At 44.8% G+C, this 26,686-nt stretch overlaps 1 protein-coding gene across 7 annotated transcripts in view; it reads left to right on the top strand.

The window, feature by feature from the left end:
• Positions 1-26,686, top strand: part of LOC119177108 (uncharacterized) — a 70,238-nt gene that overhangs the window by 6,963 nt on the left and 36,589 nt on the right. For 3 of the 7 annotated variants that reach the window (XR_012887077.1, XR_012887078.1, XM_075878111.1), the window contains exon 2: positions 22,276-22,667. The exons of 2 other annotated variants lie outside the window; for them this stretch is intronic. Coding sequence is in view for 1 of the 5 variants with exons in the window: in XM_075878111.1 (XP_075734226.1) it covers positions 22,494-22,667 (174 nt within the window). In the remaining 4 variants the exon portion in view is untranslated. Of the gene's footprint in view, positions 1-6,886; positions 7,000-16,909; positions 17,270-22,275; positions 22,668-26,686 lie in introns of those variants that run through there. 2 more of the 7 variants (XR_012887079.1, XR_012887080.1) reach the window with 2 other exon arrangements.

The following is a 26,686-nucleotide window of genomic DNA, read 5'->3' as shown; positions in this document are numbered from 1 at the left end:
GTATGTAAAGTGAGCAGTATTAAAATCCATTAGCAGACGTAGCATAGGTGAACAGATAAATACCTGTACATATTAAGCATGTAATATGCCACGGATTCTTTAGTGGTTGAAATTGTAAAAGTACATTTTTTTACGAAGAGAAAGGAAAACGGGAGAACTAAATATAAAGCACAAAACTGATCGTAAAAGAGAAACAAATTGCACGATGATAGAAAAGAGTGAGGGAGCTCAAAGAATTTGCTGAACTTTTTTTAATAAACCTGTCAGCTTTCAGAAATTTTGGATTTATTGTTAACTTGTTGCTGTGTGATAAGGCTGAAAAATGCAAAGATTGTTTGCCGTTGTTGGTGCAAACGCTATAGGTAAAATAAAGTTCAACTTTCTGAAAAAGTACTATTGTTAATACTGATAATTATTGGTACTGGAACATTATTGTTTACTTCCCTAAAAATGAATATAGCGAGGTTATATTTTACAAGATCAGTGAAGCGCAAAATATTATGTGCTTGTAATAATTCATTCTCCCCAATGCTACGCGATAAAAATCTTATGAAACGAATTGCTCAGTTTTTCGTTTGCTTGCAAGGATGTTAGGTTACTATTACATGTATTTGCTGATGATTAAATCTTTTAGTTATTATGAGAATGAGTAAAAGCATAATGTAGTGAAATAATTAACCGTAGCAAAAGATAAGTATGAATGGGCTTTCCTGAGAACGTGTATACTATATGCCGTTTTCTTTTTCTGTCGCGCTTTAGCTGCATGGTTGAACGTAAAATATAGGGTTCAAATTCCACTCCCAAATGGGTGCACTCATCAACAGCTACAAATAGGTTTATGCTGCTTTTGCTAACAGTAAGGTATTAAAGTCTGCGTCTAAAACATCAATTATTTGTCTAAATTATATGGTTACTCATGGTTGGAACGTGTGATAACCGCAAGTGGGGCCGCGTATTTGGAATTGCTGTCCCCGCATCGCACGAAAGAGGGAAAAGAAAGAGTGTGAGGAGGACGCCAGCGCCAGCGTCAGAATTGCTCGCGCGCTATTGGTTCCTCTCTGTAGGGGACGTGCACGCCTGTAGGTGACGGGCTGGTCACGCACGCACGTGCCCGCGATGGAATGTGCGGAGTTTTTCCGGCTGTTCCATCATAGGGAAGCACACACAACCTGCCGCCGCACTCTTTCTCTACGTTTCCCTTCTGCCTTTCTGCATCTCTCTTTCCAGCTTCCTGCAAAAGCTGAGCCGAACCGTGCTACGCGCAAGAGTTGAAGAAGAGTGACTTTTTTGTTTTGTTTTATTGAATCAACCACTACATCATACGCGCCACTGCTGGCATGGTTGACGCTCATGTGCGAATCAAAGTTCTAAATTACCATCTAACGTTCAATCACATGCATCGCACTTCTGTCACACACCATACTAGTTCCAACTGCCCTTGCAGAAACGCGATTCCGGCTGTCATGGCAGACGCTCACGTCTGAATTAGACGCCAACACATTAAACGTGAAGCGTGTTTCGGTCAACGACGAGGTTCCGAATGACATGGAAGCCTCGCGCACATTTACGTGCGAAATAGACGCCAGTTCGGCCGGCCCATCTGACGTGAAGTGCCTCATCGTCGACCTCTGCATGGACGGATGCGCACGAGTGGCTCGCCAGCTACAGCAAAGCAACTAATAGGACGATCCACGTCGTATTAGTTGCATTGCTGCTGTCTGTGCTGAAGGCGTCACGGAGGCACTTCACGTTAACAGTCGGAACATCTTCGCTCATTCAAACCATCACCGTGCTATCGCCATCTCATCGAAATTCACTCGCTCACGCCCTCGCCACACGGTTAGCGATCCATTCAAGACACCGAAGGGGCGAGGGTGCTGAGGCACGATGGAACAGCCGTAAACACTTCTTTGTGTTTCCGTGACTCCGCGAGGCACTGCGCTGTGCTCCCACCGGGTTGCAGAAATTAGGTGCGTTTTCTCATCTTCTAACCACTACCACTCCGCGACGACGACAGTGACTGGCGGCGTGTCTTCGGGAGATCGGCAGCTGAGCGAAAATTCGCCCCATATCTTAGCTTCAAATGACCACAAAGCTGGCAATACTGGGGGAATTAACAATGCCCTCTGCGAGGCTTCCTCGGCGTCTGAATAGGCAGCTCGAGCACCCAACTGAAGTCTTTTCTTCGCTACCTTATTGTGTAACCCAGACCCCGTCCCTCCTTACCACGGATTATGGCGGGGGCTGCACTGCTTAGCCGGAGAGGGTCTATGGCAGAGTGGGGAGCATGGCTGAAAATGAGGTGCAGGTGTGCAAGTTTAGCCGTTGTCGCTGCGTCACCAACGCGCGCGTCACCTGCACGTCACCTCCAGAGGCGCACCAATAGCGCGCGAGCAATCCTGGGGCTGGCACTGGCATCCTCCTCGCACTCTTTCGTTTCGCTCTTTCGTGCGATGCGGAGCCAGCAATTCCAAATACGCAGTGGGGCCATAAGCAATTGCCGTCACTGTGGCGGCTGCATTTCCGATGGAGGCGGAAATGTTGTAGGCCCGTGTACTCAGATTTGGGTGCACGTTAAAGAACCCCAGGTGGTCTAAATTTCCGGAGCCCTCCACTACGGCGTCTCTAATAATCATATGGTGGTTTTGGGACATTAAACCCCACAAATCAATCAATCAGCAATTGCCGTCAGCCTATTTGTCGTCAGAGCATATGTCGCGAATGTAGGTGCCTGGATATTCTTTGTCCGCGCGTGTGTGTTCTCGGTTGTATTATTCCTTGATGCCTCTCTTTAGATACTTGGTTACCTGAATGTGTAATAATCATGTATAATTACCATGGTAATTATACGTCCATTAATTAGAGATTATTAATCAGTATAACAAGATAGCATTTGTATCGCTTCTTTGTTTGACCATATGCTTTTGTAATAATACAATCGTACTGACATGGCAATGCACATGGCACGTATAAACCAAGTGCAGACATAAACCTCTTGCGTTCGTGATGGTACAAACAAAAACAAAATAGTAACCATTCTAGCGACGTACCGCCATAGTAGGAGTTTTGAGTTAGTACTATTGATTAGCGGCGCTTGTATACCGTGAACTTGCATTTGGTACCTTCAGCTACCAAGAAGTTGGTGTTTTTGTGACAATTTGATGGTTAGTATTTAGTTTATTACAATGCCGACCTTTTTTAAGACTTTATTATTGATATTAAAATTATTATTATTATTATTATTATTATTATTATTATTATTATTATTATTATTATTATTATTATTATTATTATTATTGTTGTTGTTGTTGTTGTTGTTGTTATTATTATTATTATTATTATTATTATTATTATTATTATTATTATTCTCTCAGATGGATATATCGATGTAGCGGTTACATATGCTGAGCGCTTTTGCTTCCGAAAAGCACAATGCGTGCAGCTATAGAGGCCGTCAAAGCGCGATTGAAATTCGTGCCTTTTTACGATCGCCTCGCCAGTTCGAAAGTTTGAAGCAGCCATTTCTTCTTTCCGTTATAAGATGTGGAACATACGATACGTGTTGACCCAAATGCACATTCGAGCGCCATGCCGGAGCTGCATGGTCGTTTCCAGCCGGTCAGTGTGTGACAACGGTCCCTTTTTGTCCGAATGCCACACGGGCGTTCACTTCGAATGTATTTTACCGACTGAGGTCGTTATCGTGATTAGAGCTGTGGCTAAGTCGATTTCCTGGTACTTTCGAGGCCGATTCGATTGCTCGCTCGCGGTGGCCACAGTAAGTGTAGGAAGACCGAATGCACGTACACAGCGTGTACATTCGGCTGGCGGTACAACGGCGCACGGAAGCTCCCAACCGCTGGAGCAGGCATCGGGCGTCTCCCCTTTTCCGGCGTCCGTAACATAGCTGCGACATTCGAGCTCATCATGGTAGGTCTTGCGCACCGGCGCGCTCTCACGCAAGTAATTGATTGCTCTATCTCTTGGTGTACTCCCTTTCGCTACATTTCAGTGCATTCCGGGGCACATCGGCCTTGCGTGCGATTTCACCGATACAGTGCACATTCATTGGTCGTCTTTTGTAGATTTCAAAGCCCATATTAATGGAGCGTAAGGGACACCTTATACCGAATCCCCAAAGAAATAATTCTATTTTCGGAGTAAGATATCGGAGCGAAATACATACACGATGAGTAATTAGGTGCATGTTTGCCGATGAAGGCTGGGTTTTAGCGCTTTGGCGTGGGCATTGAGTAAAATGACATACTGTCTCAGGTGAGGCAGATTGTCGAGGCAATTTTTCTGTTGCGTCGTTGAAACTATTCCGACTGCGCCCCTATACTCACTGTGCTTCAATACTTAGATGTGAGGACCTGTAGAGTGTTGGTCTCTTGATATATTTGAAGCGTTTATTCATTTTGTTCGAAGAATTATTTTTTTTTAGTTTTCTTTACGAATTTGAAAAAAGATACAAGAGCTAAAGGCGTGCGACTTCATGTGCATTCAGGGATTGCAGTTTCTATAAGTCAAATATGGTGGTCACGTCAGTCAAGTGTCGTAGTTTTGATAATATGGACAAACTCTCAAGCGGAGATCATCTTTCGCCGTATAGCTCACGAGGACTTTCATGTCACATGGAACTTATGAGCTGTTTCTACATTGATATGGTGTTAATAAATGACTCGTTGGTGGCACGCGTTATAATATCCGAGCAGAATGAAGCATGACTATGTAGCCCTGCTTGATTCAAATATTGCAGAGGTAACGTAGCCATCGTTGACAGTCGTAAAACTGGTCGCTTCTCAAGGTCAATTTTCTAAGTACACTTTCTTAGATTTTCGTTTTTCCAAAGCGCACCCGAAACGAATGGCGGGGCGTATATATTCCAGACCCATGAGCTAATGACATAGAGCACTGATCATTGTATAGGTCTTCGCAAGTACAAGTGACAACTGCAGCGTATGCTCCGCCCTGGCTCGAAGTCTCCAAATATAAAGACTCCGTCCGCCTGAGAAATATTTTCGGGATAGAAGCTGATACACGGGGAGACTAATTAAAGCATGCGTGTATCTCCTTGAGGGCTTACTAAAGAAGCTACTTAGTGATCACAAACTCTGCAATGGTGTTAAGCTGAATGTGTTCTTGTCTAGTGGAAATCTTGATGGGGTGAGGGAGGGATGTGGTATCTCTCATGGCATCCCTGTTCACTGCCGCCACTCTGACCCACGGTAATGTGGGACTGCGGAACTGCGCTTGAGAGACAATGCGCGTCTGAAAAACTGAACGCACAAGCGTGCGTGGCGATCCACCTCGTAGCACGCACCGCCGTTCCTATCTCAGCGTGATCCTGCGCATGATGTGCAATGTAGCAGACGACGTCAGGCGTATTTTTCGAAGCCAAGACGCGCCAATGCTACTGAATGTGGAGCCCCATCACGCACAGCTCTTCGGCTGGTCCGTTGGGCCAACTTTGAACGCTAATGCAGATTTGAAGTTATGTATACAAAGCACTATTTTCGAGCTAAAATTTCAAGGATTCCAGCTTGTATGCTTGTACGAAGAACATCTGGGACTCAATAGGTCTTATTTCTCAAAAATACCGAAAACTATGTTCGCTTAGCATGAAAGACCCCCGTGATTCTCTCCTTCCTATTTCTTCTTTTGCGCTAAGTGATCAATTCATAGTGTAGGGCTTTCTGTACGGGGTGGCTAGGGTATGTGAATCACTATTTGGCGTCATCCGCGTCTTCCACGCCAATTGAACTAGACCATTATGAAAAACAATGGCGAAAATACAGTACCTCGGGAGGCGGGATTCGATGTCGATAATCTCTCAAGTGGTCCGTCAGCACTTTCTGGAAATATCTGTTTGACATTAAAAAAAAGTCAAGCATTTGTCGCTTGAGTGGAAATTCTGTGTTTAGGAGGGGCTGTCTAATGTTGGATATTGTCGTACGTTTCTGCGATACCAGTATAGCAAGAACAGTTTGCACTACTTGACTGTAAGGCGGCACTTGCGAATCATCCTCCGAATCCAAAATTGAGTCTGAATCCGACGTTCAGCGGGGGACATTTCTGATATACTGTTAAAGCCACCCTGACAGTCTATATAACGGTTAGCATCTGCTCAAGCAGCTTGACGAACTATTGGTATCAGCGCAATGAACCACAGAGGCTCGTAGGAGGGTTACCTACTTCGATAGAATTGGTACGGCGAGTGAGTTTTTAATACGTGGGAGTAGGCCCTTCTCTCCCCCCCCCCCTCATTGTCTTGAAGTAAAGCATCAGCTGCTTTAACATAACCGTTGTACTCATAAAGTTAATAAGGAATGTTGCGCCACACCCATTGGCCATGTTGGCGCGCTTCTTCAATAGCTTTCGTATATAATCAGTGAGGCCCGATGTTTATATTACGATTGTCGTGTCGACTTTGTGGCAGTCGAGGTGTTGTGCTTGATGTGAAGAGTATATATATATATATATATATATATATATATATATATATATATATATATATATATATATTCACTTAGCAGGCCCTCTGGTACAGGCGTGCCTGCTAGGCGAAAGGAAGCGGAAGCAGAATAACAACAGGTGAGAAGAAAACGTCTGACCGTTTCGGTATATAGCTTTGCAGTCGTGTCTAGTTTATCTTTTTTTTAAGCTACCCCCATTTCTGGTGATCATGTTGAGTAATTCTCCTGGCCAGGCACGGTCCGCCTGGTCAGCGCCCCTGCCGTCTAATGAATCGCCGCTAGACTCCTTTTTCCCGCAGTGGTGTTCACAGAATTCTCGTTGCACTGGTACCAAGAAATGGAGGCTTCATCAGACTTACGAACCCTCAGGTGGTCCAAAGGAACTTAAAGCCACATCGAACAATTTCCAGACTATCCCAGATGTGCGCCCATTCAGCTGAGGAGGTATCGTGTGTAGGTCGCCGGACCAGACCAGAACTACGTGCACGATCCACTCAAATGCACCTCGTTTGCGGCTACCCCGGTGAGTGATTTCATTCCGCCTCACCTTGCATGTACCGAAGGCCTTGTACGGAGAGTCGATTCCAAGTTAAGTACAGCTGAGACCCTTCACAGGCTCTCTGGAGCAGGCGTCATTTCGATATACCGATGTAATCACCAGGTCAACAACGAGAGGGTCCCAGCCGAATCTGTCATCGCGACATTTGTGGCCACAACATGCCCGTCAGAAATAAAGTTATGACCGTTGAGTTCATCTTTCGCGTAGAGCCCTGAGCTTCTCGTCCCATTCAATGCAAAAACTGCCGAAGATTCGGCCACAGTGCGAATGTAAATTTAACTTTCATGGACACATCTGCGGAAATGGCCATTCTTCAAGCGAGTGTACTGGAACAGCAGAAAAATATTGTCTCTGGGGATGGATTCACTGCGCCCACAATTCTGACTGTCCTGCTCATTCTCAGGAGGTTTCAATTCTAGAAATTATTGACCGCCGCCGCTGTTTTCGAAGGGAATCCATTGACATGGGTCTAGACAGGGCTTCTGGATATTCTCGCATTACAGCGCGCTACACTTTTAGTATAGATTCAAATCTATCACAGGCTATTAAAACTGCTGTGGAAAAGGCAGTGAGTAAAGCTATGGATAAGCTCGTGTCTAACCTTTCTGGCTGCTTAGTGCAAATTCTTTCAAATCATATGGTAGAATAAGTACAGAGTAGTAAAGAACCTGTAGTATCAGACAATACCCGCGATGCTACTCAGCTTCGCAATGAAGTAATGGACGAACTTTCTGCATCTGAAGAAAATGCTAAGCAGTGAGGGTCACATGTGCACTTGGGCCGAAATACGCCTCAGCCCAACACAAGTGCTACAACGGATATGGAACTCGATATGCGAACTCATAAACGTAGATCCCCTATCTTCGCCGATCTCAAGTCGACTTGAGTCGACTAGAACGGCAGTTCTATAATCTCAACCTCAACCGATTTACATTACTTTTGCAATCATTTTAATCTTGATATTATAATCCTCTAAGAAACTTGGCTTACACCAGATAAACATTTTTATCTTGCAGGTTTACGTTCTTTTCGATTAGATTGCCAAACTCATGGTGGTGGCTTAATGATTCTTGTACCAAGTAAATTATACTATAGGGCGGAAATTTCTTTCATAGTGTAAACTCGGAAAGTGAAATTGTAGTTTCGCCACGGTGGTCTTGTGGCTAGGGTACTCGGCTGCTGACCCGCAGGTCGCGGTATCAAATCCCGACTGCGGCGGCTGCATTTTCAATGGAGCCGAAAATGTTGTAGGCCCGGCCGTGTGCTCAGATTTGGGTGCATGTTAAAGAACCCCAGGTGGTCGAAATTTCCGGAGCCCTCCACTACGGCGTTTCGCATAATCGTATGGTGGTTTTGGGACGTTAAACGCCACATATCAAAGTGGAATTGTGGCATTAGATTTGTGTTTCCCCGGATACCACCCTTTTTTAATTATAAATTGTTATTTCCCCTCCGTTTTGCGAAGTATACGAGTTAACTTCAGAGTGTTTTGGTAGCTTGTAGAAAGAAAATTGTACTCACAGGAGACTTTAATTGACATCATTTGTCTGGGGGCCTATGGATTCTCGTGGTAAGCGATTGTGGGAATGGACTATTGACCACAACCTTTCGTGTCTGAATAAAGGCTAAGTAACACTTGTCCGAGGGCATACTTGCTGCGTACTATAGATTAACGTTTTGCTCCAATGCAATCAAGGTCTCGTCATGGGATGTTGTTGACTCGGCTACTAACAGTGACAATCTTCCAATATTTTTTTATATCGCTTGACCAATAATAACTTTAGATCAGCCAAAACGCTCTAATGTCAACCATAGCAACTTTCAAGCCTGCCTGCCCTCTGCCATTTCTAAACCTCAAAATGCTAGTGGTAGAGAGATTGCATCAACAATTGGCTCAATAATGGAGAAAAAATTCCGATTTTGCTATTCCATCGAAAAAACGATCCTCCTCTCGTTGGTGGAACGATGAATGTACGTGCGATTATGGAAGAAGAAAAGCCGCTTGGAAAAAACTTATTCATATTCAATGCCCAACAAACTGGAAGGACTATCAATTCCTTGCTGGCGTATTTAAGCGTACAGTTAACCGCGCGAAAGAAGAATACGACAGGAGAAATAATGATTATGTTTCCAAATAAAAAAAAACAAGCGCACTTTGTTCGCATACGTCCGGTCAAAAAAGTACTGCCGACGCCTTTAACGTTAGATTCATGTGTCTTGACGCCGCAAGAAATGAACGCCTTTCTGGAAAACATAACGCAAGGTTTAGAACGCCGTTTCACTGCTAATCTTTCGGCTCTTCGCCCCATGCTGGTAAACTCGCATGAATTTCCAGAAGTTTTCGTAGATGAATTGAGTCAGACAGTATTATGCTTACCGAGGACAGCTCCAGGACGAGACAAAATGCGAATTCTATGTTAAAAATTTTACTCCAGGAATCACCTAATCTTCTTCTAGAACTACTGAACTATTCTATTGATTGATTGATTGATTGATTGATTGATTGATTGATTGATATGTGGTGTGTAACGTCCCAAAACCACCATATGATTATGAGAAACGCCGTAGTGGAGGGCTCCGGAAATTTTCATCACCTGGGGTTCTTTAACCGGCACCCAAATCTGAGCACACGGGCCTCAGCATTTCTGCCTCCATCGAAAATGCAGCCGCCGCAAGCGGGATTCAATCCCGTGACCTGCGGGTCAGCAGTTCCTGGACTATTCGTTAGAATCCATCGTGAACTTACTTACAGCGCAACACCAGAACAATACAGGACAGGGAAGGAGTAGAACAGAAAGAAAAGACCTCTTTTCTTTCTGTTCTACTCCTTCCCTGTCCTGTATTTTTTCTGGTGTTGCGCTGTAAGTTCACGATGGATCCTAACCAACTGGCCCAACTTACCGTCTTACTATTCGTTAGAGAACGCATGAATACCGCCAGAATGGAAACTTGCCAAAATTATATTCTTACTCAAGAATCAAAATGCAACATACATGTTGGATAACATAAGGCCGATCGCACTGACATCAAATTTAGTGAAATTGGTCGAGAGAATCTTCAATAGACGAATTAATAAAGTGATAAACGAGAGGAAAATTTTAAGGCCCTGTCAAACTGGGTTCAGGGCTGGTTGTTCAATTTGGGGTGCCTATGTTGATTTAAAAAGTCGGCTTCAATTAGCTCGGCTACATAACAAATATGCAGCTTTATATAGTTACCATAGACGTCGCTAAAGCATATGGGACCTTGAAGCACTGTATTTCGATAGAGCGATAACAAAACCTTGATTTTGTGTCATATATAGTAACGTAGGTTCACAATTTTCTCAGAGACAAAAAATTTTATTGTTTTAAAGATAAATTTTTATCATATACTTACACACAAACAAGGGAAGTACCGCAAGGTTCAGTGCTTTCCATGGTGCTATTTACTGTAGTATTGAGCACTATTCCACATGAAGAGGACATCACAACCTATGTTTATCCAGATGATATCACGTTTTTTTTTTTGCAATGGCAGATAATATTCACACCTCATATGAACAGCTACAGAATTACCTTAATATCTAGGAGGGCTGGCTTGACGGCAGTTGATTTCTACTTAATCCGAGTAAATGTGCCCTTTTTGTTTTCCCGCTGCAATATCCCGTGAACATCTCCCTGTCTTGCCATCATGAGGATATACCACAGGTGGAATCTGTTAAATACCTTGGAGTAGTTTATCATACATCGCTTAACTGGTGACCTTACATTGAATATATCGCCGGAAGAGGTGCGCTGGCTATTGGCATATTACGTAGGCTAAGAAACTACCGCACAGGTATGAGAAGAGACACACATACATGCAATGATATATCGCATGTATGTGCATCGTATTTTGGAATTTCGTTGTGTACTTTTCTCTGGAGTTCCAGCTTACAAGTTATGGCCTATAATTATTTTGGAAAGAGAAGCTTTGCGTTTATGCCTTGGCCTGCCTAAAACAGTCGCTAACAAAGGGTTGTATCTCGAATCAAGAGTACCTTCTCTTCCCTGCAGAATTAGCCTTCTGACTATTCAGACGTTCTTAAGAATTTATGAGTAAGCAATACGACAATTAGAAGCCTTTATTTCCACCCTTGGATCACTTTTGTTTCTAGATGGCCATGATTTCACAACCCACAAATTATATTTGTACAAACGGTACTGGAGCTTCTCAACGTACGTATATGCGATATCATCCCAACTCGTGATAATTCATACCCTGTCAAAATTCACTTTGGCGATATTTTCCCTAATAATTCCAGATTACTTCCCCATAATATTTTAGATGGTTTACCACAAGATCATCTGCGCAGTATTACAACAAACATTGTTATTGCCACAGACGCCTCACAATGGGACGAAAAGTCAAGTGTTAGTACATTTATCCCGAATTTAGATTGGTCTCATTCCCTTCGAACACCCGATTTCATACCCGCTCTTGTCGCTGAATTTCTGGCAGTAGTGCTCGCATTACGCAAGTTCGATACGACAATTACATCCGCTGTTGGAATAACAGATTCTCTATCTCTCTGTGCGGCACTTTCTGTTGGTGCTGAAGCTCAAGTAATAAAGGCGTTCCGTGCACTAGTACTTGCGCACTTGAGAAATGTCCAATTAGTTTGGGTGCCCAGAAATAAAGGCTTGTTTCTAAATGAAATAGCCGATTTCTTAGCTTAGTCGTCAATGAGTGGACCAATTCTACCATACTTTCCAACATCCGCTTATGTGACGGCTGCTTGATTCCGCAGGCTTGCGCTTATGGAAGTCTTTGGAGGCACAGCTCTGAAAAACGCTATCGAATATTGCTATTTATTATATTCCTGGTGAAGAGCCTTTTGCCAAACTCGTAAAATAGAAGTAGCTATCACAAGGCTGTGCTGCCGGGTACCGAATCTGTATTTGTACAAACACGGGTCTGCTGAGGCACCTTCATCACCGTGTGCGCGTTCTGTGGTTAACTGGAAACGATTGATCATTACTTTTTGGCCTGCAGGTGGTTTGCTACAATACGAAAAACCCTTCTGAAAATACCTTCATGTGGTATTGATTCGAATGTAACTGCGCCTGTCATTTTGTCTTTGGGAGCCTTCATTTCTGGGTTCTCCAGTGCGAGAGTATGCGCTGCTGTCAGGGACTATATTACTGAAACTCATAGGTTGACTAATTAATGTGTATCATTATCGACGGTGTCTACAACATTATATACGTATACAAATCAGAGTAGTGCTCTAATTTAGGAATAAATACTTTTCTTTATTTGTATAAATAGATGCATTAGATCAAGCACCACAGTTTTCTAGGTCATTTGTAATATTTCTAATATATAACCTCCAACACGCTAAAACTGCGTATTGTTCTATAAAACCACTCAATTCTCGGCCAATCCCCCACAGTGGGTATGCGCCATGGGCAATAGGTTAACATGAACAAGCCGGTCCAGAGAACAGGTGTTGTCTCTTTTCTTGCTCATTACAAAGGCGCAGCCCGACAATTGAACCCTATGGCCAAAGCAACCGGTACGTGCCCTCGCGGGTCGTTGGCAATGCGGGCTTCTCCATCCACGAACGCCGTTCACGCTTCCTCTGGTGATGCAGTCATCAACCCGACCGCCACTTCAGCTTCCCATTGGACCATCAGTGGACGGCGTCCATGCCTCCCCTGTGGTACGAGGGCATCGCATAACGGACGCCATGCTACCACTTCACGGCGGGAATACGCATGGGCTCCTGTCCTTTGGGAATACCGTTCACGCTTCTTATGGCCTGCAACCCATTCCCAGAACTCTACTCCCATAGACAAAAAGGAGCGCCGTCCTGACTTCCTTGCTCGTGGATCTCGCCAGAATGAGTGTGGGAACCACTGAATACTCGGAGACGGTGAACCCAGCCTCTTCGGGTTACACACCCGACAGCGCCATGAACCTTGGACGTACCATCGAGCGACTGCACTTCACGGTCAATGCCACGACAGCCATAAGCTCCGCGGTGTTCCCTTCAATCCTGCTGGCCCTGAGCGCAAGCAACGCCATGTTGGATGCAGCTGCCTCACAAGGACTTGAGGCCTGCTCATATGAGCAACGCAGAGACCTGAGGCGCACCTCCGGCAGCTCTCAGACTGGCTCGGCTGCTTCGCCTCAGTGATGTCGGCATTCTCACGTGCCACCCTACAATCGCCGGCCGTTTGCGAACCACCTGAATTCGACGGGTTCCAGAACTACGTCGACAGCTGGGTGGCAACTGTGAACGCACTAGCAGTGCGTCAAGCCTGGACGGAGCCTCAGAAATGATGCGTGGCCATAGACCGTCTTTGAGAAAGTGCCGCGGCGTGGCACCGATATGAAGGCGTGAATCATCATTGTTGGGCGGACTAGAGCAGCAAGCTCATAGCTATATCCTTGACCACTTCTCCGCCAGCGCCCTGTTTAACCAGACCACAACCGAGGGTAGAAATCAGGAGGGGTTTCTCCTCGAGGCTGCCGCTGTGCACTTCAGTTCACTTCTTCAGGCCTAATTTTCTTCGGGCTTAACATAAATCCACCCCATACAGAAATCCTGATTGCGTTGGTACTTGACGCACCGCCATACCGAGAAAACGACCTGACCACAGATGTAGGAAAGAGCTATTTTGCCTCAACACCCCGGCTTCTGGTGCAGTTACCACATATACAGGGAGGCATTGACCTACTACGGAACACTGCCCATACAAGAACAATGAATTGCCAGGTGTAACGAACACAGAAAACTTGCCCCTACAGCTGAACTCGCCCTCCAACGCCACGGTTTTTGAGCAGGATGGCTATGCTGTGCATAGCAGGATGGCTATGCTGTGGAAGTAGTCAGCCGTTGACTAGACCATGCACATTGGGACCATCGAGAATGCTCAAGCGGCACAGCGTCGTTTGAGAAGATTCGTTTGTTTACTTGGCGTAGTTAGACGAAGCAGCAGCTTCGGCAACTTCATGTAGGCTGCATGCTGGCATTTGCACATCACTTGACGATGTCGGTGCTACTTCGGAATTGCGTTGGTAAACGGACGCTGGTGTCGGTGATGGCAGATGTATAGCAGGAAAAGCAGTTGGCGCCAGGTGACACTCGTTGGTGGCACGTCACCTGCACAGTGTCGTCTTGAATGCGCCCTTGAAAACAGTGTCGTGTCATGGCTGCGTGGGTACCTGCGAAATGGCAGATGTCGGATCGCGAACACCTGGTGGAATCAGATTACTTGAGCTGGCTTGTTTGGGCAGTGAGGTTGTGACAACCGGAGGTTCGACGCTAAGGTTCAGCATGGCAAGAAGCAAGTGACGTGACACTCCCGTTTGTGGTAGCCCTCGTACGAAACCTCGAAGCCGGTCGTATGCCTTCGGCGCAGGAGGGGGCACGACGCATTGCGGAGCAGAAGCACAAGAAAGCATGGCTACCGTGATGGCGTACCTCTCCTGCTGCGAAACGATGTTCCGCAGGCAGAAACCAGCCTCCATTTTGAGAAGCCGGATGATTGGGCTTTCTTACCTAAATATGGGAAATTCCGGCCGTAGAAGCGTGCAGGCACCGGTGTTTCATCCGGTCCAGAGTCACCCCTGTAGCGCAGAAGTGGGAGAAGAAAGAAGGAAGTGAGAGCCTCGAATCTGTGGCACACACCCACGCGGGGTGATTCGCCAAAAACCGGGTAGTTCTGACGCATTACTGTTAATTTGTTAGCTCATGAGAGGAATCAAGGGAAAAAATAAATGTCAGAAACTGACAATTAGGGATCACGGATATAGAAAAGGCAGCAGATCATTTCAGCAACAACAATACATAAATGAATGAATAAAGCGATTTGGAAAAAAGTAATTTAGGAGTAATATTATGTTCTACAGTCTCAATCTCTTTGAAGCTGTAATAAGCTCGCTGCAAGGCATCGGCAACTTTCCCGCCACTGAATACTGTAGGGACAAAGCCCCTAAAGAAAGTACCTTTGTAGTGTTTAACTCCAATCTTACGAGACAGAAGACGGCATCTAATGTAATTTTGCGCAATTCAGCGTATCTTTTACAATATATAGTATAATGGGCAATTGTCTTGGGGACTCCGCAAAATTAACAATTAGGGGGGAAATTCTGCTTGCTTGCTTAATTGATCCTCTTTTGTGGCTCTTACCCACAAGAGGGGTTGACCAAGAAGCCGGCGGTTAATGTAAGTGAACAATTTAGGACTATGCAGGCTAAATAATGCGATTACTTAGTGTTTAACAGGACGGGATAATTTCGGCTGCTACACTGAATGACAAAAAAAACAACTATTTTATTCCGTGTCCTGCGCACTCGCCTCCTCGCGTCAATGCCAACTTCGTCGTCGTTGCTCTGTCGGTAAGCCAGCATGTCAGACGACGAAGAAGAAGAACCTCGTTCGGATATCACGCGCAGCCCGTGACTCGCAGCCCATTGGTCGCGACTACACACCCCGCAAATAGTATTTGCACAAGCGCTACTAAAGCAACTGAATGTAAAAATTAGACATATTGGTCCAATACACAACCTAAAGTCAATGCTTAGCATACAATTCGATGATATATTTCCTCATAACGCGAAACAATTGGCATATAGGTATTTAAATGACCAGTTAGCAGATTATCTAGCCCACCTAGAGATAAGCAATATCATAGCGACTGATGCATCTGTGTCAAAAGAAAAGGCTGGGGTTGGCATCTTCTCTCCTTCTTTGGACTGGTCCTTTTCGATTCGACTCCCAGATTATACCCCGGTATTCATGGCAGAATTATTGGCCATTGTTCTTGTCCTACGTAAATTACCCTCAAGCGAATCATTAGCAGTTATCATTACAGATTCGTTATCAGTTTGTAATGCACTTTCTGCGGCAGTAAATTCAGAGCTGATGAATACGTTTCGGCATTTAGTACCGAAAAACGTAAAAAAAACTGCATTTGCTATGGGTACCAGGACACCGCGGATTATATTTGAACGAAATGGCGGACTCTTTAGCAGCAGTATCCCTGGGTGGGCCCACCATCCCAGATTTGCCAGATACGGCTTACGTAACCGCGCTAAGGTTCCGAAATGCTTGCCTGCAATGGGGAAAAGGTAATTTGGATAAATTCAAAGATTTCGAGCATTTGAGCTGTTGCTGGAATAAACAGTAGTGTGTATCTCGCCAGTTAGAGGTCACTTATACCAGATTGCGCTGTGCAGTTTCACAACTAAATTATTACCTTAATAAAGCTCAGCTCAAGGCGTCACCGCTATGCATTTGGTGCAACGAATTTGAAACAATTGAACATTTCTTTTTATTCTGTCATCGTTATTCTTATCAGAGAAAAATATTTTTAGTAGCCCCATTACAAAAGCTAGGAATACAAGTAAATTTACCAGTAATTTTATCACTTGGCGGAACTTCATTTGGTTACTGCCACAGGGATGTATGCTCCGCTGTGTTTGATTACATCAACGCAACTAAAAGATTACCATGCTAGTGAACCACTACCTTTTCAGATCTTTAGTTTATAATTCGTAGTTATGTCTTTCAAAAACAAAAGATGGTTTGACCGCTTGCTCAGCAAACATTTCTGTTTTTTTTGTAGTATTATTTTAAGCTACTTCTTCAGATTGGCTTCATTTTCAGTTTAGTTTCATTTAAGTATCCTGCCGCCCGGTTCTTGGCCCATCCCGCTTTGTGGGTAAGCGCCATCCATCAGAGGTCATCAGCATCAGCACCGTGACTCGTGGAGCAAGAGAGGCTAGTCCAGACTTCGTCTTTGGGACACGTAAGCTTCGGAGCTTGGCTTACCCGTGCTCAACCTACTGGGGTGTTTGTTCTTGGCTGAGTATTGAGTGGTTTTAACTTTCTGTCTTAGAGTGCGATTTTATAGTTTATCTGTTTCTGAGTCTAACCGTATCTCTAGCGCTCATGTCGACTACTTCTCCTGGCCAGGCGCGATCCGCCTGGCCAGCGTCCCTGCCGTCTAATGAATTACCGCTAGACTCCTTTTTCCGCAGTGGTATCGACAGTATTCCCGTGGCACTGGTACCTACAAATGGAGGCTTCATCAGACTAACAAACCCTCAGGCGGTTCAAAAGGAACTTAAGACAACTTCAAATCATTTCCAGACCATCACAGATGTGCGCCCATTTGGGCGAGGAGGTATCGTGTGTAGGTCGCCGGATCAGACCTGCGTGCAGGATCTTCTTAAATGCACCTCCTTTGCTGCTACCCCGGTGAGTGCTTTTATTCTACCTCACCTTGCATGTACCAAAGGCCTTGTACGGGGAGTCGACTCCAAGCTGAGTCCAGCTGAGACCCTAGACAGGCTCTCTGGAGCAGGCGTAATTTCAATTTACCGGTGTAATCGCCTATATAGTCGACAACGAGAGGGTACCAACCGAATCTGTCATCGCGACATTTGTGGGCACAAAATGCCCGTCAGAAATGAAATCATGGCCACTGATCTTCCGAGTAGAACCACTCGCTTCTCGTCCGATTCAATGCAAGAACTGCTGGAGATTCGGCCACAGTGCGGGAGGATGTAAATCTAACGTTCGTTGTAGCACCTGCGGAGAGAGCCATCCTTCAAGCAAGTGTACTGCAACAGCGGAAAAGTGTTGTCTCTGTGGGGGCAGTCACTGCGCCGACAGCTCTGACTGTCCCGCTCGTTCCCGGGAGGTTCAAATCCTTGATGTTATTGACCGCCACCGCTGTTCTCGAAGGGAAGCCATTGACATAGTTAGAGACAGGACTTTTGGATACTCTGGTATTACAGGGCGCTGCACTTCCAGTATGGACTCCAACCTATCACAGGCTATTGAAACTGCTGTTGAAAAAGCAGTGAGTAAGGCAATGGATAAACTCATATCTAACCTTTCCGACTGTTTGGTGCAAATTCTTTCAAGTCAGATTGGACAAACAGTGAAGACTAGTACAGAACCAGCAGTATTAGACATTACCAGCGATGCCACACAGCTACGCAATGTAGTGTTGGACGAACTTTCTGCATCTGCAGGCAAGGCTAAGCAGTCAGGAACACAGGTGCACTTGGACCGACATTCGCCTCAGCCGAGCACAAGTACTACTACAGATATGGAACTCGATATACGAACTAATAAACGTACCAGATCCCCTATCTTCACCAATCTCAAGTCCAAACCTAAACGGAATGAATTAGCTATTTCGCGTGAAGATGCTAACAAGGGCGCGACATGCGCCTCTGTGGTGCGCTCAACACCATAGGTCAGTTGAGGGTACTACAGTGGAACTGCCGTTCTATATTCTCAGCCTCAAGCGACTTACATTACTTTTGCAATAATTTTAATCTTGATATTATAATTCTCCAAGAAACTTGGCTCACACCAGATAAAAATTTCCATCTTGCAGGTTTTCGTTCTTTTCGATTAGATCGCCCATCAGGTGGTGGTGGTTTAATGATCCTTGTATCAAGTAAATTATGCCATAGGGCGAAAATTTCTTTCAGAATGTTAGACTTGGATTGTGAAATATTAGCATTAGACTTTTGTCTCCCCGGATACCATCCTTTTTCAATTGTAAATTGTTACTTCCCCTCCGGTGTGCAAAGTACGCGTTATCTTGATAGCGTTTTGGTAGCATGTAGAAAGGAAGTTGTACTCACAGGAGACTTTAATTCACATCATTTGTCTTGGGGTATAAAGACAGATTCTTGTGGTAGGCGACTGTGGGAATGGACTATTGATCACAACCTCTCCTGTCTGAATAAAGGTCATGTAACATTTGTCCGAGGTCAAACTAGCTCAGTATTAGATTTAACGTTTTGCTCCAATACAATCAAGGTTTTCTCATGGGCTGTTCTGGATTCGGCAACTAACAGCGACCATCTTCCTGTAGTTTTGGACATTACTTGTCCAACAATAACTTTAGATCAGCCAAAACGCACATACATCAACCATAGCAAATTTCAAACCTGCCTTCGTTCTGCCATTTCCAAGCTTGGAAATGCCAGTACTAAGGAGATTGCATCTACGATTGGTTCAATGCTGGAGAGATCTAGAAAAAATTCCGAATTTTCTATTCCTTCCAATAAACGATCCTCCTCTCGTCGGTGGAATGATGAGTGTACGCGCGATTATAGAAGACGAAAAGCCACCTGGAAAAAACTTCTTCTTAATCAGAGCCTAACAAACTGGAAGGACTATCAATTTCTTGCTGGCATATTTAAGCGTACAGTGAACCGCGCGAAAGAAGAATACGACAGTAGACATTTTGATTATCTTTCTAAATCTAAAAATAAGCGTGCTTGTTCGCTTATCTTCGGACAAGAAAAGTATTGCCAGCACCTTTAACGTTGCAGTCATGTGTCTTAACGCCGGAAGAAATGAACACCTCTCTAGAAGACATAGCGCAAGGTTTAGAACGCCGCTTCACTGCTAGTTTTTTGGCTATTCAGTCCGTTCTGGTAAACTTGCATGAATTTCCAGAAGTTTCTTTAGCTGAATTGAGTCAGACAGTATTATGCTTACCGAGGACGGCTCCCGGACCAGATGGGATTACGAACTCTATGTTGAAATGTTTACTCCAGGAATCGCCTAATATTTGGCTAGAACAAGTGAATTATTCCTTAGGGAACGCATGTATACCTCCAGAATGGAAACTTTCCAAAATTGTATTGTTGCTAAAAAATGAAAATGATGCATACACGTTGGATAACATAAGGCCGATCGCACTGACATCGAACTTAGTGAAATTGGTTGAGAGAATGATCAATATACAAATTAATGAAATTATTACTATGAGGTCAATTCTAAGTCCTTGTAAAATTGGGTTCAGGGCTGGTTGTTCGATTTGGGATGCCCACGTTGATTTAGAGAGTCGGCTTCAATTAGCTCGGCGGCATAAAAAATATGCAGCCTTAGTTACCTTAGACATCGCTAAAGCATATGATACCGTGGAGCACCCTATTTTGATAGATCGATTAGAATACCTTGATTTTCCATCATACATAGTAGCGTGGGTTCACAATTTTCTTGCAGACAGAAAATTTTATTGTTTTAAAGATGGGTTTTCATCATCTACTCATACCCAAACGAGAGGAGTACCGCAAGGCTCGGTGCTTTCCCTGGTGCTATTTAATTCACTAATGAGCACCATTCCACGTAAACAGGATATAACAACTTATGTTTATGCAGACGATATCGCATTTTTTGCAATGGCAGATAGCATTCAGACCTTATATGAACGGCTGCAGACTTACCTTAATATATTGGAGAGCTGGCTCGATGGCAACAGCTTTTTACTTAATCCGAGTAAATGTGCCCTCCTTGTTTTCCCGCTGCATTACCCTGTGAACATCTCTCTGTCTTACCACCATGAGGACATACCACAGCTGGAATCTGTTAAATACCTTGGAGTAATTTATCGCACGTCGCTTAACTGGCGACCTCATATCGAATATATCGCCGGAAAAGGAGTGCGGGCCATTGGCATATTACGTAGGCTAAGCGACTACCGCATAGGTATGAGAAGAAACACATTGGTAATAATATATCGCATGTACGTTCGGGCCATTTTGTAATTTGGATGTGTACTTTTCTCTGGAGTTCCAGCTTACAAGTTGCGGAAAAAGAAGCTTTGCGCTTATGCCTTGGCCTTCCCAAAACAGTTGCCAACAATGTTTTGTATCTCGAATCGAGGGTCCCTCCGCTTTCTTGTAGAATTCGCCTTCTGACTGTTCAGACATTCTTAGAATTTATGAATCACCATTACGACATTCAGAAACAGCCTTTATTTCCACCCCGGAATCATTTTTTTCTGCTAGATGGCCGCGATTTCACACGCCACAAATTATATTTGTGCAAAATTTACTGGAGCCTCTAAACGTACGTATAAACGACATCATGCCGAGTCGTGATAATTTAGCCCCGGTGGAAATTCAATTCGACGACATTTTTCCTAATAATGCCAAATTACTTCCCCATAATATTTTGGATGGTTTACTACAAGATCACCTGCGCCGTATTACAACGAACGTTATTATTGCTACAGACGCATCGCAATACGACGAAAAGTCAGGGGTTGGTATTTTCAGCCCGATTTTAAATTGAATTTATTCCCTTCGACTACCCGATTTCATACCCGTTTTTGTGGCTGAGTTTCTGGCAGTGGTGCTCGCCTTACGCAAGTTAGATACAGCAATTACATCAGCTGTCATAATAACAGATTCCCTATCTCTCTGTGCGGCACTTTCTGTTGGTGCTGATAATCAAGTAACCAAGGCGTTCCGTGCTCTAGTACCTGCGCATTTGAGAAAAGTACGATTAGTTTGGGTGCCTGGACATTAAAGTTTGTTTCTAAATGAAATAACCCGTTCCTTAGCTAAGTCGTCAATCAGCGAACCAATTCTACCACTCTGTCCATCATCCGCTTATGTGACTGCTGCTCGATTCCGCAGACGTACGCTTATGCAAGTCTTTAAAGGTTCAGCACTAACAAACTCTACAGAATATCGCCATTTATTATATCCCTGGCGAAGAGACTTTTGCCGCACTCGAAAACAAGAAGTAGCTATCACAAGGCTGCGTTGCCGGGTACCAAATCTAAATTTCTATAAACACAGGTCTGCTCAGGCACCTTCGCCACTGTGTGCATTCTGTGATGAACTGGAAACAATAGACCATTTCTTTTTGACCTGCAGGCGGTTTAACACATTACGAAAAACCCTATTAGAAATACCTTTACGTGGTGTTGGTATGGACTTATCTCTGCCTGTCATTTTGTCTTTTGGAGCTTCCATTTCTGGTTTCTCTAATGCGACAGTATGCGCGGCCGTCCGGGACTATATTGATGAAACTAATAGGTTGACTAATTAACCAGTTTCATTATCCTAACAGGTCCACATAATTATATACGTATAAAATCATATTATTGCTCTATTCTAAGAATAAATTCGTTTATGTAAATATTTGCATGCATTACATTAAGCAATACACTTTCCTAGGCTATCGGTAATCTTTCTGTTAAACCTCCATCATTCAAAATCTGAACAGTAAATTTTGAAACCACTCGATTCTTGGCCAATCCCCCACAGTGGGTATGCGCCACTTGCAATAGGAGAACAACAACAACAACATGTCAGACGACCGTTCGGGCCAAACCATCGCTGTATGCTTCGAGATTATTGTGTCGGTGTATTCGCAGCGTGATATCGTTCGAAGACATCTCTTAGATGAGCGCTTCTGATTTGGCTTCTCTCGTGCAGGCGACCCGGTCACGCATGTGAGTTCTCTGGTCGTGTACAACTGCCAGTCCAGGGATTGTCAACTGACTTTTTGAGTAAACTGCGTCAGTTCTGTTACCCGGAGTGCGTGTAGAGGAGGTTTTCATCGTGTGGCGAGGCGAGGAACGCCTGCGAGCTACTTACACGTGAGCTGTCCATCCCTGACGGCCGTCATCGCCAATATACGCCTAACTCGAAGAATGGAAAAGAGTAGTCTTGAGAAGAAGACTCCAACAGCGCCGCAGAATGATCATCGCAAGAAAAAGAGTGGAGATATCGAGAGCAAGGAGGCAGCCGTCCACCGTAAAGCACCAAGCTGCGGTAAAGGTGACCAAGGTTGTGCCAGGCGTCATGCACAATACGTCACTGAAACGGTGAGCTACGTGAGTGGTGGGGTGCTTAAACAAGTCCACCTTAAAGTGCCTGTCATAAGACTCAATGGGCTGGACTTTTGGCTCAGGGAAATCAGAGCTATGAAGAGCGACTCAAAGGAAAATTGGCACAAGGCACCACCTGCAGCTGCTAAGCCCGAGGGCTCTGCAGTTAGCTACAGAAAGCAGATTCCCATCAGGGCGACGCGAAACAACTCGCCTCCACAGTGCAAAGCGGCACTATCTGGCAGTGAACTGGGTAACAAAAGTGATCCGATGGAAAACAACTTGCGATCTCTAAAAAAAAAAGGAAGTCTGCGATGATATCTCTGATGTCCTACTGGGAAAGTACTGCGATGTGGACTCGAGAGGCGCAACCGCAAATAAGCCATGTGAAGCGCAGCCCAAGAAACAGAAAGAGTCTGACCTTTCACCTCCCAATTTTTATTAAAGAGAACTGAGCATCCGCTAAAATTATGAGAAATTTTTTGCGGAACAATAATTTACCAATACTCGTTTTTTTTTCGCTCACAATATCCCAGTGGAAATGGCTTCCACAAGAAATTGCAGACTGCCACACTGAAGCATGTTTCAGGGACATATTGCTACACTTTAGTCTACATTTGTGTTGTGATCTGTTTTCCTGTTCATATAGTTTTTGAATAGTTCTTTTTATGTAAGCATATGTTACGCTGTGTATACCTCCCCCCCCCCCCCCTGAAATAATGCACTCGTGTGCTGCAGGTATTTTAAATAAATAAATACATGTTTCTTCACCTGTTTAGGATAGCATGTTCAGCTACCTTACCTACGCATGATGTAAGGAAGATCGGTCGCAGGTTTTTTATACCTTATGCATGTTCGGGGGGTGGGGGTAAAAATGGAATGATGCACATAGCACTGGCGTAGCCAGAGAGTGGCAAATTAGGCCCATGCCACCGCCCCATACCCACCCTTCGCCGAACCTATAATTGTAATGGCATTGAGATCGGAAAAAAATAAACAGTTCAAGGAAGTGCCCCCCTACCTCTGATATCAGGGCCCCGCCGTGGTAGTCTAGTGGCTAAGGTACTCGGCTCCTGACCCGCAGGTCGTGGGATTGAATCCCGGCTGCGGCGGCTGCATTTCCGATGGAGGCAGAAATGTTGTAGGCCCGTGTGCTCAGATTTAAGTGCACGTTAAAGAACCCCAGGTGGTCTAAATTTCCGGAGCCCTCCACTATGACGTCTCTCATAATCATATGGTGGTTTCGGGACGTTAAACCCCACATGTCAATCAATTAACCTCCGATATTAGGTAATTCGTTTCATCCGAAAAAATTATCTGCTTACGCCCCTGATTACTAGCGAACACGCAGAGCAACGAGAATTTCCTTTCGAGAAAGAAATATTTTGAACGTGGACCTGCGTATGCGCAATGTAAATCTGTACATTCTTTCATGTCGACTTATATCAGATGTATTCTAGCGGTTGTACTGTATTTTTTTCTATGAGTCCCCATTTCTCATGCGCTTGGGCGGGGGGGGGGGGGGGGGGGGGTGCCCCCTTGTAACCTAAGGGAGGGTGCGCATGCCACTACATTGACATAGTAGAGGTTTTTAATGTGTCCGGTCCATCGATATACGCAAATTACTGAGCGTGTACCGGAATACCGGGCGTCAACTGTGAATGCGCGCGCCTGTAAGAAATGGTCCATGGCCACGCCGCTAAAAGCGATTGCCTTCCACCTCGAATCTATCGAGTGGCCGTCGCGCGCTCGGTAGCTGGCTTGCTTCGAGTAGATGGTTTTCTTTGCTTGAAACTCATGGCCTTAACCTTTTACAGCAAAGTATCTGTGTCCGTTCGGTAATGTTTTCGAGAGACTTACTCAAATAATCAATGCTGTAGGCTTAATCAGTCACGCTCCCGAAATCTTAGAGGTCGTAAAATACGCGTTTGTTAGTTGTCTCCTTTCTTGTATAGATGGCGCTGCTACATGATGTAATGGCACTTACGGGGTACTCTGTGTTACCGGAATACCGAACAGACTAAAAACCTCTTATAGGGAAGGGGCGTTGCAACTCGACCGGGGGGGGGGGGGGGGGGCGGAAAGTCAGTTCCATGTATTGACATAATGTTTAGAAATGAATGCGGGCTGTGCACAACGGGCTGTGCACAAGTACAGTGGCAGTAGCGGAGCGTGTACAGCAGACTTGAACTGAACAGCTTGGGTCGCGCGGGAGGAGCCTAACGAAATTCAATGACCTTGGACAATTAACGGACGCTGGCAACAGTATTAATGTAGCTAGAAGCCACCCTACCATCCCACTGAATACGATAAAAAAACAATCTTAGCAATTTATCTTTACAGTCTTGTTTATCCGTTAATATGGCCCATAGCTGCAAATATGGAATTAATTTTATCTGTGACGCGTGATTCTCGTGTGTATATACTTCAAAAATTATAATAAACACTGAACTAATTCGCGTTTCGCAGGAAAGGGTAACGAAAATTGAGCTTATACCTCGCATCAGCTTTGGCAACAATGAATTAGCGCCGACCTCGTTTAGTACGTGGCATCTTTCTTTCTTTCTTTCTTTCTTTCTTTCTTTCTTTCTTTCTTTCTTTCTTTCTTTCTTTCTTTCTTTCTTTCTTTCTTTCTTTCTTTCTTTCTTTCTTTCTTTCTTTCTTTCTTTCTTTCTTTCTTGCTTTCTTTCTCTCTTTCTTTCTTACTTTCTTTCTTTCTTTCTTTCGCTAAACGGAGGTCTCCCTTCGCATCACTGACCTGAGAATTATGAGGGCGCGCGGCAGATTCAGTAATTAATCGCCGCACGCAAACTCCTGTCATTCAAGTGCACCCCAATTCCGCCAACAAAGATAAACGCAAAGCAAACTTTAGTCAAGGCGTGAAAGGCCACCGCCACCATGCCGACAAAGGCAGGGTATTAATAGAAGCGTGACTACCGCGCCCGTCTCCTTCGATTTGCGTCTCCAGCGGGATTAAAAGGGAGCCCACCTGACGCCTCCAGATGACAGGCGTGAACGTCGCTTGATGCAGTGGCCTCAATCCTCGTCTCTCTCAAGTCGGCCGAGAAGACGCTGCCTTTTTACTCGGTCGTGGCGTCGTCTAGGCAGTGCCGCGTGCTTTTGAGTACTCGCAGCTGCGGCTATCGCTCCCCGCGGGACAATCCAATGACGACGCTGGCACGTATTTTGAGAATGAGCAGTGGATGCTCAAAAAGCGTTGTTAGTCTTGAACGAAATCAATCGTCCTCATGAGCTTCGCGCGCTCTCTTCGTCTTCTTGATGATCTGCTTCACTCCCAGAACAGGTGTGCCTATTTGTCTGGCGTGGGACGCATAACTTGGATGGGCGAGAGAAGGAGTACAGGTAGAGATTACGATAGGAAGAAAGAAAAAGAGAGAACGAAATTAAAAATGCAAAAAAAGTAAAGAAAGAGAAAAAATAAGTACACAAGAAAAACTGGCAGAAACAGACACAATAAAAGGATACATAAAAATTTTTGAGCAAGACAGACAGAGAAAGACCGAGAATAAAAGAGAGAAAGAGGTAGAAAGAGCGAGTGAGAGAAATAAAGAAAACGTGCCAAAGTACAGTAGAGCAGAGAGCTGGGCAAGATAAGTGAGGGTGAGGAGTAGGAAGAGGAGAGGGTGAAGCATGGCATAGCCGTGCGTAGTATAGTATAGCAAGGATGAGGAGGAGGGAAAAGGATATGGCCACCAACTCCGCTGTTTTCTCAGCCTCCACGCCACTAGTTCGTAGCTGCACCCGCCTCCCCCCCCCCCCCCCCCTATTTTTTTAAAGACGATACTCTTTCAAAGACGATAGATAAAGATGACAGTCTTTCTTGGGGACCTTCCACGCAAAAACTATGGTCTGTCTTGTCTGTCCATTTGTCTGTTTGTCCACCGTTACCGCGAACCGGGTACTCTTAAACAGCACCAGCCGATACCCCGAACGGCCGACCCCATCCGCAGCGCCCACCAATGTTGCTCAAGAATCAGCGTTCATACGTGTACGAT

Source organism: Rhipicephalus microplus, chromosome X (genome assembly GCF_043290135.1).
Source record: "Rhipicephalus microplus isolate Deutch F79 chromosome X, USDA_Rmic, whole genome shotgun sequence".
Classification (NCBI taxonomy): Eukaryota; Metazoa; Arthropoda; class Arachnida; order Ixodida; family Ixodidae; genus Rhipicephalus; species Rhipicephalus microplus.
The sequence above is the reverse complement of the archived record's forward strand: the minus strand, read 5'-3'. Positions and strand labels throughout refer to the sequence as shown.